The sequence below is a fragment of the Ovis aries genome, chromosome 19 (assembly GCF_016772045.2).
Source record: "Ovis aries strain OAR_USU_Benz2616 breed Rambouillet chromosome 19, ARS-UI_Ramb_v3.0, whole genome shotgun sequence".
Lineage (NCBI taxonomy): Eukaryota > Metazoa > Chordata > Mammalia > Artiodactyla > Bovidae > Ovis > Ovis aries.
This window is the reverse complement of record NC_056072.1, coordinates 47,756,714-47,770,721: the sequence shown is the minus strand read 5'-3', so window position 1 is coordinate 47,770,721 and position 14,008 is coordinate 47,756,714. Positions and strand designations below refer to the sequence as shown.

The window sequence follows — 14,008 nt, the reverse complement described above, 5'->3', positions numbered from 1 at the left end:
TTGTGTGGAAAGGGAACGGTGTCTTCCATTCCAGTAATAAGGAATGCTGTCCTTCCCTGCTGGCAAGCCATCAGCAGCGCCCCCACGGTGAGTGCTAAGAGAAATTCAGGATGGAGACAAACAGGAAACTATGCGCTCTGGATACTATGGCCCTGCTGCTGCTGCTGCTAAGTCGCTTCAGTCGTGTCCGACTCTGGGCGACTCCATAGACGGCAGCCCACCAGGCTCTGCCGTCTAAGATGCCTACCTAAGCAATAATTTCAATGAGCCCAGTCATCTTCCCGCATAGAGAAAAGCACAAAAATCACTAACCTAAAGTATCTGTTTGTTTGTGAATAGCAGTAATATTTCGATGTTTGACTACATGTTTTCAGCAAAAACTCCTGTATGTCCTGGCTCCTCCCTTATCTCTGCACAGCATTCTTCAGAGTTACTTGAGGCTATCCCCTAGGCCTTAGGTCTCAGAAAAGTCTCTGAATAAAATTTAACCTGCAACTTTTAGGTTTTATTTTTCTTCACTTGGTAACTAACTACAAAATGCCTTCCAAATTGACAGTCAAACATGGAGAGAAAAATTAGTGAAAACTTCATTAACCCACATTCCAAAACCAAACACCAGAACCTTTGAGTCTCTTGAAATTTACAAATATAAAATTAATGCCATGTTATGGTAAAACAAAGCTTTAAAAACACTCACTCACCCTAGAACCGTCTATGATTAACTCTACTCACACGTGAAATGGATGTGCCCAGGCTGAGCTCCTTCTTTTCCAATCTTTTATTCCCAATATGGTGATCACAGCTAAGAAAGCTCCCCCAAACAGTGGTGAATAATAAACAACAAGGTCCAACTGTATAGCACTATATTCAATATCCTGAGATAAACCAGGATATATTAAAAACAATAGGATATATAAAAAATATAGAAAATAATGCATATGTGTATAACTGACTCACTTTGCCAAATAGCAGAAATTAATACAACACTGTATATCAACTATACTTCAATAAAAACATAGAGAAAACCCTGGTGGATGGATAGATGGAACTTTATTATAAAAAATATAAAACTGCTGTAAATACTTCTCAATATATTTTTACTTTTACTTTTTTATACAATTTTAAAGGTTACTTTCCATTTACAGTTACAACAACTTTGGCTAGATAGCCTGTGTTTTACATATAAGTACTTCTTGCATAAGGAGGACCCTTATTGCCAAATTCAGACTTAAACTGAAGAAAGTAGGGAAAACCACTAGACCATTCAGGTATGACCTAAATCAAATCTCTTATACAGTGGAAGTGAGAAATAGATTTAAGGGACTAGATCTGATAGACAGAGTGCTGATGAACTATGGATGGAGGTTCATGACACTGTACAGGAGACAGGGATCAAGACCATTCCCAAGAAAAAGAAATGCAAAAAAGCCAAATGGCTTGCTGAAGAGGCCTTACAAATAGCTGTGAAAAGATGAGAAGCAAAAAGCAAAAGAGAAAAGGAAAGATATACCCACTTGAATGCAGAGTTCCAAAGAACAGCAAGGAGAGATAAGAAAGCCTTCCTCAGTGATCAGTGCAAAGAAATAAAAGGAAAACAACAGAATGGGAAAGACTAGAGATCTCTTCAAGAAAATTAGAGATACCAAGGGAACATTTCATGCAAAGATGGGCTCAATAAAGGACAGAAATGGTAGGGACCTAATAGAAGCAGAAGATATTAAGAAGAGGTGGCAAGAATACACAGAAAAGAACTGTACAAAAAAGATCTTCACGACCAAGATAATCACGATGGTGTGATCACTCACCTAGAGGCAGACATCCTGGAATGTGAAGTTAAGCGAGCCTTAGGAAGCATCACTACAAACAAGCTAGTGGAGCTGATGGAATTCCAGTTGAGCTGTTTCACATCCTGAAAGATGATGCTCTGAAAGTGCTGCAGTCAATATGCCAGCAAATTTGGAAAACTTAGCAGTGGCCATAGGACTGGAAAAGGTCAGTTTTCATTCCCATCCCAAAGAAAGGAAAAATGCCAAAGAATGCACAATTTGCACTCATCTCACATGCTAGTAAAGTAATGCTCAAAATTCTCCAAGCCAGGCTTCAACAATACGTGAACCGTGAATTTCCAGATGTTCAAGCTGGTTTTAGAAGAGGCAGAGGAACCAGAGATCAAATCGCCAACATCTGCTGGATCATCAAAAAAACAAGAGAGTTCCAGAAAAACAAATATTTCTGCTTTATTGACTATGCCAAAGCCTTTAACTGTGTGGATCACAATAAACTGTGGAGAATTCTGAAAGAAATGGGAATACCAGAGCATCTGACCTGCCTCTTGAGAAACTTATATGCAGGTCAGGAAGCAACAGTTAGAACTGGACATGGAACAACGGACTGGTTCCAAATAGGAAAAGGAGTACGTCAAGGCTGTATATTGTCACCCTGCTTATTTAACTCATATGCAGAGTACATCATGAGAAACGCTGGGCTGGATGAAGCACAAGCTGGAATCAAGGTTGCCAGGAGAAATATCAATAATCTCAGATATGCAAATGATACCACCCTTAAGGCAGAAAGTGAAGAAGAACTAAAGAGCCTCTTGATGAAAGTGAAAGAGGAGAGTGAAAAAGTTGGCTTAAAGCTCAACATTTAGAAAACTAGATCATGGCATCCAGTCCCAACACTTCATGGCAGAAAGATGGAGAAACAGTGGCAGACTTTATTTTGGGGGGGCTCCAAAATCACTGCAGATGGTGACTGCAGCCATGAAATTAAAAGACGCTTGCTTACTCCGTGGAAGGAAAGTTACAACCAACCTAGACAGCATATTAAAAAGCAGAGACATTACTCTGCCAACAAAGGTCCGTCTAGTCAAGGCTCTGGTTTTTCCAGTAGTCATGTACGGATGTGAGAGTTGGACTATAAAGAAGGCTGAGCGCCGAAGAGTCGATGCTTTTGAACTGTGGTGTTGGAAAAGACTCTTGAGAGTCCCTTGGTCTGCACGGAGATTCAACAAGTCCATTCTAAAGGAGATAAGTCCTGAGTGTTCACTGGAGGGACGGACGTTGAAGCTGAAACTGCAATACTTTGGCCAACTGATGCGAAGAGCTGACTCAATGGAAAAGACCCTGATGCTGGGAAAGACTGGCAGGAGAAGAACTGGTGACAGAAGATGAGATGGCTGGACGGCACCACCAACTCAATGGACATGAATTTGAATAAACTCCGGATGGACAGGGAGGCCTGGCATGTTGCACTCTATGGGGTCACAAAGAGTTGGACATAATTGAGTGACTGAACTGAACTGAGACTAGGAATACTGAAAACATCAAAGCAAACACATGGACAGGCATGGCTCATTGCTATCCCAGGCTGCATTCCATTTCATATGACTCTGGCACAAGAAGGGTAGGTATGCTTTTATTTTTTTCAATTAAACTTTCAGTTTTGAAACAATTGTAACTTCATACATATTGTAAAAAAGAAACAGAGACACTGTGTGCCCTTTATGTCTTCCAATTGTAACATCTTGTGAACCTGTAACATAATATTACAGCCAGACTACTGACATGGATACCAGCAAGACGCAGAACATTTCTACTGCCACAGAGATCCGCCTTGCCCTGTTATGGCCACACCCATCCCCCTTGGCACCCCTCCCCCTTCTCTGGCCCCTGGCAAACACGCTGATCTCTTTATTTCCATACTATAATGTTGCCTTTTTGAGAAATATATTACAAATGGAATCACAGAGGATGCAACTTCTTGAAACTGACTTTTCTGACTCAATGTAACTCTCTGGATATTCATCTACAGTCGTTACTTGCATCAAAAGTTTGCTCCTATTTTTTGCTGAGTAGTATTTCTTGGTCTGGATGTACCAGTTTCTTTGACCATTTATCCACTGAAGGTCATCTGCAGTGTTTCCACTTTGGGGCTATTATGCCTATGTTTGTGTATAGGTTTTTGTGAACCTAAGTTTTCTTTTTTCTGGGTTAAAGGTCCAAAAGTATAGTTACTGAGTCATAGTAGTTGCATGTTTAAAAAAAAAACTGTTACACTGTTTTCTAGTTTTATACTCCTGCCAACAATGGATGAGCCATCTAGTCTCTTTGCCTCCTTGCCAGCATTTGCTGTTCTATTTTTAATTTTACGCATTCTGATAGGTGTGTAGTGGTATCTCATGGTGGTTTTAATTTACATTTCCCTAATGGCTAATAATACAGAATGTCTTTTCATGTGCTTGTCATCTATACATCCTCTTTAATCCAATGTCTATTCATATCTTTTGCCCCAATGGATTGTTTTCTAAACTGTTCAGTTGAGAAACCAATTCTTTGTCAGATGTGGTTTGAAAATATTTTCTTTTGTCAATAGCTTTTTTTTTTTTCATCCTCTTCATAAGACCCTTCTAGAGCAAAAGTTTTAATTCTGATAAAGTCCAATTGATGAGTTATGCCTTGTTTGGATTTTAAGCCTAAAAACTCTTTGCTGACCCCTAGCAAATCGGATTGGGGCTCTGAAAAGACTCCATTTATGGCAATTACACACAATCATCTTTCTCTAAGATGCCTCTTCTGACCTGGCAAAAGAACACACAAAACACAAGAGACCAAATACAAAAGACACCAATTTTTCTCTAATGGACACAAGGATGATACGCAATACATCAGGTTCAGAGAGGAACACACATTTTGAGGGGGCTAAGCAGAGGCATTTAAGGTTCACAGAGGAGTTTGTAAACCAAACTTAGGAAAGAATTCCATATCAATAATCAAAATAAGTCCACCAGAGCTGTCGACTTACTCTGACAAATCTTTACCTAAAGTCCCACTCTCTTCCCTTTGAAGAAATACACTATATTAGATAGAAATAAGATGCACATTTTCCACATTTGTGCATTATCAAATAAACTGCCAAAAAAGAGTCAAACACTTTCAAAGGCATGCTGCAGAAGAAACAGAGATAAGGAGGCCATAATGATAGCTTAATGGGTAAAGGATAAGAGTCGCACTCAATTCTGCCAAAAGCAGACATGCGGAGGTTCAGACACGCATCCAGGAATCAGCTCTGTCTGCCAACATATCAGATGCTCAGTGAATGCAACTGGCAAGGAGGCCCCGGGAGCTGCCACTGAGCCTGTCACCGTCACTGTGAGCAAAGACAGACAAGTTCACCAGATAGCTAAAACCACTGAAGACCTTGTCTCCACACCAAAGCTAAGCACTCTTCCCTCAAGGGAACTTACACTCTAAGGCCCAACATATTCTGCCAACCATCTGCTTGCTAAAACATCCTGAAATAATTTTCCTTGATTAATTATGCCCCAGAGGATTTAGACATTTGGCAATACAGTATAATTTTGCTATAGTAAATAATAATGGCATCGTGTTTTGTAAGTGGCTTTTCTGAAGATGAAAGCAAACTATTCAGTTACTGGACACCCACCACGTATCGTGGCTGTTAACCACTGTCCCAGTTAGTCTCGCTGTCCCTTAAGAGTTAGGGGGTGTGACAGGACATTTAAATACCTTTACGCTGTACTTCTATAAAAAATATCAAAATACAGAAAGGTATATTCAAATCTAACTGTTTCCCTTGCTTCTCAAATGACAGCCCTCTTCTTCTGAACACATGAAAAGTGCAACTGACAAAGATCAAAGTTGTTGGATTATTTACTGCTGAGAAATTTTCAAAATTTTCAAAAGCTGAAGGGCAAGTCATCTGTTTCCCTGGAGAGTTCTGTTTGAAGATTCAGCAGCCAATTATGATCTGATGTTATACCTCATTCTGCTTCTCATCAGGAGTGGTGTATGGCACACACGAGGTCAAGAAAACCCAAATTAATTTGGAGCCTTTACAAAATCCCTTGAGACCTCTAGCAATCTGGTAAAATGTCACTAAAACAGAGCTGGGGACCACTTTCATGCACATGTTGTTTTTTTGATTCATTTATTAGTTAGATCTGACCTACTTTCTAAAAGGATCTGAGGTGGCTGGAGATTTTTCTCAGTATGCTGCCAAGCTGAAAAGGGGGTTTGATAAAGCTTTTGGCAATGGTCTTATGACTTGTAACATTTCTGAAGATGGCACCAACCAAGATCCTCTAGACCAGGAAACAAACACAACAAAATGTACTTTGAACATAACCAGAAATATTCACCCTGGAATAAGGAAGACTCTTCTGATTACAAAAGGACTGTAAGAATAGAATAGATGATGTATACATAAGCATGCTCTGACAAGTGAAAAAACAGATGCTTTGACAGATCATTTCCTTTAAGATAAGAATAAGCCTGGTGGCTCCACAGCAATTAAGGTTGGGAAAGAGACAGAAGAGAAAGTCTCTGGGGTGGAGGTTAGAATACACACATACAGGTGAAAAGTTACAGAGCCAAAGACTGCTGGACCTGGGATTACAACACAACAGTGTGGTAGGTGGCAAACAGGCAGGCGAGGAAATGCTGTGAGTCTGTAAGTAAGGCTGCTAAGTGTACCTGGGTTGGAGCAGCAGCTTAACTTTTGGGAGCCAAAGAGTAGACATGCTTAAATGCCACTGAACACTAACATGGCAGAAAAACAGCCACTTTCTAAAATTTAAATTATGTCTATTTAGTAAACATCGATTAAAAGACTTCTTCCAGGAAATTAAAAATGCTATTCTGCAAGCTCTTCAGTTTATTTTTAAATTTGGTACCCTTCTCTAAATCAAGTCCGAAAATATTTACCAGCAACACCGCTTCCACAGTTCCTTTTAACTGTAATTTTAGTATAGGATTCAGACATACGAAATGACCACTAAACTTTTTGGGGGACTAGGAAAATAAACCCAAGAATATCACAAGTAATGATTCCTATTTATAAGCTTTTTACTCTGTAATGATGGGTAACCCTGAATAAAACAGTGAGTCACACTCGGATTTCACTTCTGCTTTTGGGATTTATCGTCACTATAGCCGCATAGCGCTTGCCGTGAACAGAGCACACATGGTCAACTTTTAAAGTCTTTACAATTAAGATAATAATAATAAATGATAAAAATTGCTTTCACCTGGAAACACTACTGGGGAGAGGTGGGGGAAGCCAGTAATTGGACATAATGAAAAGAATCTGCTTTGGAAATTCTCAACTGTTCACGGACTCAAGTTAACAAGAAGGTACCTGATGGAGGCTCTATTGGAACACTAAGTAGCGACCTACAACAGCTAGGAAGCATTGAAGATTTTTGATATGTCTGACCCAACAGCGTCACCAGATCAACCTTGGCGTCCAAATCACTGTTTTCATGGTGTTTTACCTCTTCAGTCTACGTTATGTGACAACAGCAAGGCTCTTTCTTTATCTCAGTTCAGAAGGCCAGACGAATGCAGCGCCAAAGATTTCTTCCTCTTACGCTGATTGCAGAATCATACCAGCCGCAGAAGCTGCTGCTGATGGGGGAGACTGCCTGCCTCTCTTCAGGCTACGTAAGAAGCAGTGTGTACTGGATTCAAAGATCACAAAGTATGGGCTGTGGAACTTTAGGAACTGTTTATAAAGTCTTCTTTTAGCCTGGTGGTAGAACTCACATTTTTTTGAGTTGTCAAACTGTAAAACTACTCTTGCAAGGAAATTTCCTGTATTGTGCTTTAAGTTTGAAGATTTGCACCAAAATGCCAATAGCCACCTACCATCTCTACTGCTCTTGCCCTTGAACTGAGAAAGGCCAAGCAGAGACCAAGGAAAATACACGTACACACTACAGTATTTCTTCTACTAAGACTTACCATTTGGCAGCTACATTTTCAACGCCATGGAAATGAATCTCCCTGCTTTTTCTAGTGACCTAATTTTAATTAAAAATGCTCTATATCAAGAGACTGATGCTCGATATAAAGGAAAAGTGACAAGTGAAGCGGAAACGAAGGGGTACTTCACACAGATTTTTGGAGGTAAGTTCTTTCAAAATATTCAACTGTAATAAGATTTTAATTTTCAATTGTTCCTGGTGTGGTGATCTGCTGTTGCTGTTAAGCTGGTTACAGGGTGTCTATGCCTTTAGGTCCCCTCTCTCCTCACATTAAACTTCATTCTGTCCTTAGACAAACGTGTGATGGTGGTTTTAGCCAAAAGAGAAGTGATTATTTTACTCTGTGTGCATGTTAGACTTGACATCTCATAATTAAGTCACAAGTACATATACATATATATACAACAAATCCCAGGTTACCATGTTAACCCTGAAAGATACCCACAGAAATGAAAATGAAAGTACCCGACACTGATCTTGGGGGAAAGCACCTTCTAAGAGAAACATACTTAGTGAGATTTTGTTGTTTATAGCCAGGGCTCACCAAATGCTTGAAGGAATAGTGGATAATATGAAGCACGATTTCCTTTCTATGGCGATAAGTGTTCCTGTGGTAAGATCAGAAATGTGAAGATCCTATAGTTACTTTTTCAGAGGCCTGTTGCTATATGGATGACTACTTTAGTACCACTTACTGAACTGGAGAAAACATTCTTCTCAGCATTCTTTTTAGATGAGATGGAAGAGATTTTAAAACTACTGACCCAATTATTTCATTGAATCCATTTACTCCTAAGTTTTGTTACACTGTCTTTTTCCAGGAAATTGTCTATATAATCCAAATTTTAAACTTCTAGGCAGAAAGTTCTTTACAGTGGTTTCTTATTCTCTATCCTTAGTTGCTATATATATATATATATATATACACACACACACATATATATACATATATATATAGTATATGTTATTCCTAATATTGCCGTTTATGTCTCTCTTTTTGCTGTTGGATCAATCAGGTCATAGGGGAGAGCTTTTGTTTTGTTGATAATTTTAATAAAAATTCTATACATACTTGAAAAAAATGCAAATCCTTGAAGTGCTAGAAGCAGGGTTTTTTCCTTTGTCCATTAGGCCAAGTCTAACTGTATTTAACTGTATGGGTTACATATCCCATAGCCTTACTAAATTATCTCCCTTATCTGTCAATTACTGAGGTGGTCTGTTTCTATTTCCCACTGTGACTATGGATTTTAAACATTTGATGTGTAATGCTGACAAATACAAGGTACGTATCAGTTCAGAACTGTTTTTTCTTGTAGGTGATTTACTTCTTTTGTCATTATGGGATAACTTTTATTCCTGATGTTTCCTACCTCAGATTCTATGACCTGTGATCAACACAGCTACCTCAGTCTTGTTTGGCTAATAGTTACCTGACATATATCATCCTCTTCTTTTATTTTCAACTTTTCCTGGCTTTGGAGTTTTAAGCTTTTTGAAACCAGCATTATTGGCAGATTCTGTATCTTTATCCAATCTCAGAATCTCTTTTAACTGTCAAGTATAGTTCACTTAACATTTGTTTTACTTACTGGTTTATTTATTTCTGCCATTTTATTAGAACTGGGCTATTTCCCATAGTTTCTATTTACTTTTCTCCTATCTCAATTTGTACCAGTTTAAAATTAAGACATCCTACTTCTGTTCTGCAGTAATTACCCTGAATCTTTTGATCAAAGCATAGCTTGACTTACAAGTCTACTGGTCATCAATTTATTTACCCTCACCTCAGTCTTCGTAATATTTTGGTTTGGAAAGTTTTTATCTTATATTATTGCTGTCTAGTATTTTTGTTTTACCTTTTTAATACCTCTACTCAAGCTAGGCATTTTATTTCTTTATACAGTCAATGCTTGTTTTGTTTTACTGTTGCTTAAACCTAATTACTTCTGTATTCAATTTTCTTCTTTCTGAACTATAGCCTTTAGAGCAGCACTGGTAAAAATAAATTAACTAAACTAAATTAAGAACTTATTTAGTTAAAAACATAGTTGTACTAGGCACATTTCAAGGATTCAATAGCTACCATATAGTACTGCTTTGGAAGGGCATATGACAAAGGTCTGCTGGAGTTAACTTATGTTTTTGTTGAAAATTGTCTTAGTTTGCTCTCTTCAATTACTAAATTGATGGTTAATTGTTTTTTCCTTTAGTACTTGAAAATAAAATTCCTTTGTCTTCTAAACTCAGTAGCTGCAGTTAAATATGCTGTCAGTCTAACTGACGCTCTTCCTAAATAATAAAATCTCAAGAAGCTTTGGCTGCTTACGTCTTTGCCTTTGATCCAGGTCTGTATTTATTTTGTCATGTGTCCAAGTCTGTGTTTATTTCTATTTATTTTGCTTGGGGCCTTATTTTATTGTCTAAATCCGAGACACATGTCTTTCATGCATTCTGGAAAATTCTCAGTTATAATCTCCTCAAATATTCCCTCTTAAAAAGAAAAAACCCCTCTACATATTTTATCATTCTGAAATTCTTCTCTGTCATATGTTAAACCTTCTAAGACTTTCCAACCCTTTGCTCTCTGTCAAATTTTCCATTTTTCCCCTTTCTGGACTGCATCCTGGATAATTTCCTCAGATGTCTCTTCCAGGTACCCAATTCTCTTTGCAGTCTTTATAAATTAACTGTTAAATCAGGTAGAGAGTTTACTTCAACAACTAAATTTTAATTTCTTAAAGTTTTACTTAGCTATTTTTCAAATCTACCTGTCACTTTATTTTATAATCTATATCTGATATTCCTATCCATTAAAGTCTCTAACTGATCAGATCGTTAACCAAAATTTCTGGGAAGGGCTGGCTGTTTGTTTTACCATAAGCTTTACCGACTGTGAATTATGTCTTTGTATATATTGTAATTTTTGGACCATGAGGCTTACCAGTAAGATCCTGGGGCAATTTTAATTAAGAATATTCTCTCCAAAAAAGTTTTGCATTTGCTTTTGCCAAGTGTTCTAGAGCATTCAATAGGTGAGAATCAATTTTATGTTAATTTTTTGGCCTGGGTAAGAAATTATACCAAATGAATATTATAACTTGAACCTCAAATCTGAAATATGAGAGAGGCCTCTGGCTACAATTTTTAGGGGGGAAATCTTCCCTCTAATTCACAGCACAGATTGAGGTAGATAAGCTTGCCTGTCATCTCCCTACATTGATGGGCTGATGTCTTCCTAATTTACTAATATACAACTCATTAGGGGACCTGGATAATAAAGTCTTTAAGATCTTTCACTAATAAGACCACTTGGTTTAAGTCCAAGATAGAGACACAGTCTATAATATTTTAATTTGTAAGTGCCTGATAAATTATCTTTACATATATGATGCTTTCTTAAGATAAGCAGGTCAGATCAGTGGTTTAAGTGATTTATCCAAAGTTACAGTTGGGAAAATGGCAAAGCCAAGAATAGAATTCTTTTCTGCAAATTAAATTCCACAGCAAAGAGTGTTACCATGGCAAACCCACCCTCAGGGATATCTTCTGCAGCCCTTGCATCTAGAAATCATTTGTAAATTTTAAAAAGAAATGATTAAATGAGAGGCAGACAAATCTAAAGCTGCCCAAGTATGTTTCTGCATGGATCTATGCTTCAGAACTCTGGTGTCCAATATGGTAGCCACTAGTCTCATATGGCTATTGAAATGCAGATTGATTAAATAAACTTTAAATATCTGTTTTTTCTTGGCTGCACCAGCCACATTTTAAGTGTTCCACAGTCACATGTGGCTGACCGATGACTGCTATACGAGACAGCATCGATACAGAGCATTTCCATCATCACGGAGTTCCACAGACAGCACTGCTCTAGAGAGTGGACTGATGAAATAAGTTATTTTACTGTTGTAGCAAAGTAGAAAGAACATTTGTTTTGAAGCTCAAGAGACCTAGATTTGACTTCTGCCTGTTACTTATAAACTTTGTTGACTCTTGAGCAAGTTTCTGAACTTCTCTGGGACTCTTGTTTCCTCATCTTTAAGTGGGGAATCAGAAATAAGGCGCTGGGAATATAATTTTTGCTTAGTAACTACAGAATCTGCAGTCTCCTCAACCCTTATTGGGGTCTTGTGGCTGGCAAAAGGTATAAAGATAAACTATTTCCGAAAGGTGCAAGAGAATCACCAAAGCTAAACTTTTGGCAGGTTTTGCAAGCATTTCCTTTGTAAGCTTTTAGCTTTCTCTTGGGATGGTGGGGTGGGGTGTTAAAGAAAAACTAGGGAATTCCTGGCAGTCCAGTGGTTAGGACCCTGTGATCTCACTGCTGTGGGTCTGAATTTCGTCCTTGACGGGAGAACTAAGATGCTACAAGCCACTCAGTGCATGGCCCCCTCCCCACCAAAAAAGTTAGAACTGGAAAAAGTTATAGCTCAATATTCTATTAACTCTAAAAACTGATTTAAGAGGAAGAGGCTGGATCTGGGGGTGTAGCTGGAATACAATGGGTCAGGTGTCTTGGTGGTATTTCCCACGAGAAATGACAGAACAGCTACAGAGGCTGTATAATTACCTGTATACACATCAGACACTAATTAACTTTTTATTTAAAGAGCAAATCCCTGAACAATTCAGTAGCTTGCTGATCTGACAAGACTACTTGATACTTTCAAGACTAGGGAGACAAAACATACTCAGCAGAGGCTTTAACACTCTCAAAACCACTTTATGCTTCCCTGTCACTTCTCCCCAGTACAGAAAGGCCTCTAAATACTTGGCCCAAGCTCTTCTTCTAGACTATTTCTAATATATCCACAGTATTGTTCTTGACCTTTTCAGGCTTTTCTCTGGCCTAAAAACAAACTGATGTGATCTTGAATATCTAATCAGCAATACCAGAAACTGTTAGGCCCTTAAGAAATAATTCAGTGCCTCAATTAACAGAGAAGCAGAATGATCTAGGTTAAGTGAGTCTTATGTTTAACTAAGGAAACCTTTGTTTCAACCTTTTGTTGAAAATCTTTCTACAATAAAAAGCATTAGAGCACTGTCCCCCTCAAGAATATTCTAATTAACATAAGAAACACTTCTGATGATTTAAGGTCTTATCATTCCCGCAAATCAATCTATGACACTATAGTGTGGTAAAACTTATAGTACTGATCCCAAGTAACACATAAATTTGCTAGATTTTCACAAAATAAAACATTAGCCTTTTTTCTTTACAATTTGCTTTCATTTCTTCCATACACGGACTATAGAAATATTTACAGATATTTTAGGCTCTGATTGGTTACATTTTGGTTAATCAACACTAGAAGTCAACTATACTCCAATAAAAATTAATTTAAAAAACTTTTTGGTTAATCATGGTTTACTTTTATTTGTGTTATCTTACACTTCAACTTCATAGATAACTTTACTTGTTCAATACAATTTATTTCAGGCTTATGCTAAATGGTAATTAAGTCCATAGGCCTCTGATAATTTTTCCTACTGACTACTTTACTCAGAGAGGGCAATGGCACCCCACTCCAGTACTCTTGCCTGGAAAATCCCATGGATGGAGGAGCCTGGGAGGCTGCAGTCCATGGGGTTGCTAAGAGTCAGACACGACTGAGCGACTTCACTTTCACTTTTCACTTTCATGCATTGGAGAAGGAAATGGCAACCCATTCCAGTGTTCTTGCCTGGAGAATCCCAGGGATAGGGGAGCCTGGTGGGCTGCCATCTCTGGGGTCGCAGAGAATCAGACATGAGTGAAGCGACTTGGCAGCAGCAGTAGCAGACTACTTTACTAATCAAACTTATATTAGAGGCAATAGCTAGATTAAGTTTTCAGGTAATAAAAAGCAGAATTAACCCAATATTCCTTAAATAAAAAATTGGATCTGTGCTGTTTTGCAGACTTTCCCCTTTAACAGAATAGTCAGCATAAAGAAAACAGCTATTTGAAGTAATTCTTATTTTGTTAATAACAGTTTAAATAAATCCATCCATTCAAACTAAGACAGAGAATTATCTGGACAAATTGTTTACTGAAAAGTCAAGAGATAGATTTTATTTTGCTTAAAAGTGAGCTAGGGAGAAGAATTTGGGGCTTTCAGTTTCAACAGAGATCTGTCACTTCTCGTTCAGGGAGTGAAAAGATGCATACTTTCTAGTAGTTTTTTTTAAAAACATTTTATATTGAAGACATTCCCCCAATACTAGTTACCTCTC

General features: G+C 38.0%; 2 protein-coding genes across 10 annotated transcripts in view; one reads left to right on the top strand and one right to left on the bottom strand.

The window, feature by feature from the left end:
- DCP1A (decapping mRNA 1A) overlaps window positions 1–14,008 on the bottom strand; it is a 42,186-nt gene that overhangs the window by 21,968 nt on the left and 6,210 nt on the right. The gene's annotated exons all lie outside the window — the stretch shown is intronic.
- CACNA1D (calcium voltage-gated channel subunit alpha1 D) overlaps window positions 6,947–14,008 on the top strand; it is a 525,137-nt gene continuing 518,075 nt past the window's right edge. For all 9 annotated transcript variants that reach the window (XM_060402380.1, XM_060402383.1, XM_060402382.1 and 6 more), the window contains exon 1: window positions 6,947–7,928. In XM_060402380.1, the coding sequence (XP_060258363.1) occupies window positions 7,790–7,928 (139 nt within the window). In that variant the 5' untranslated portion in view covers window positions 6,947–7,789. The remainder of the gene's footprint in view (window positions 7,929–14,008) is intronic.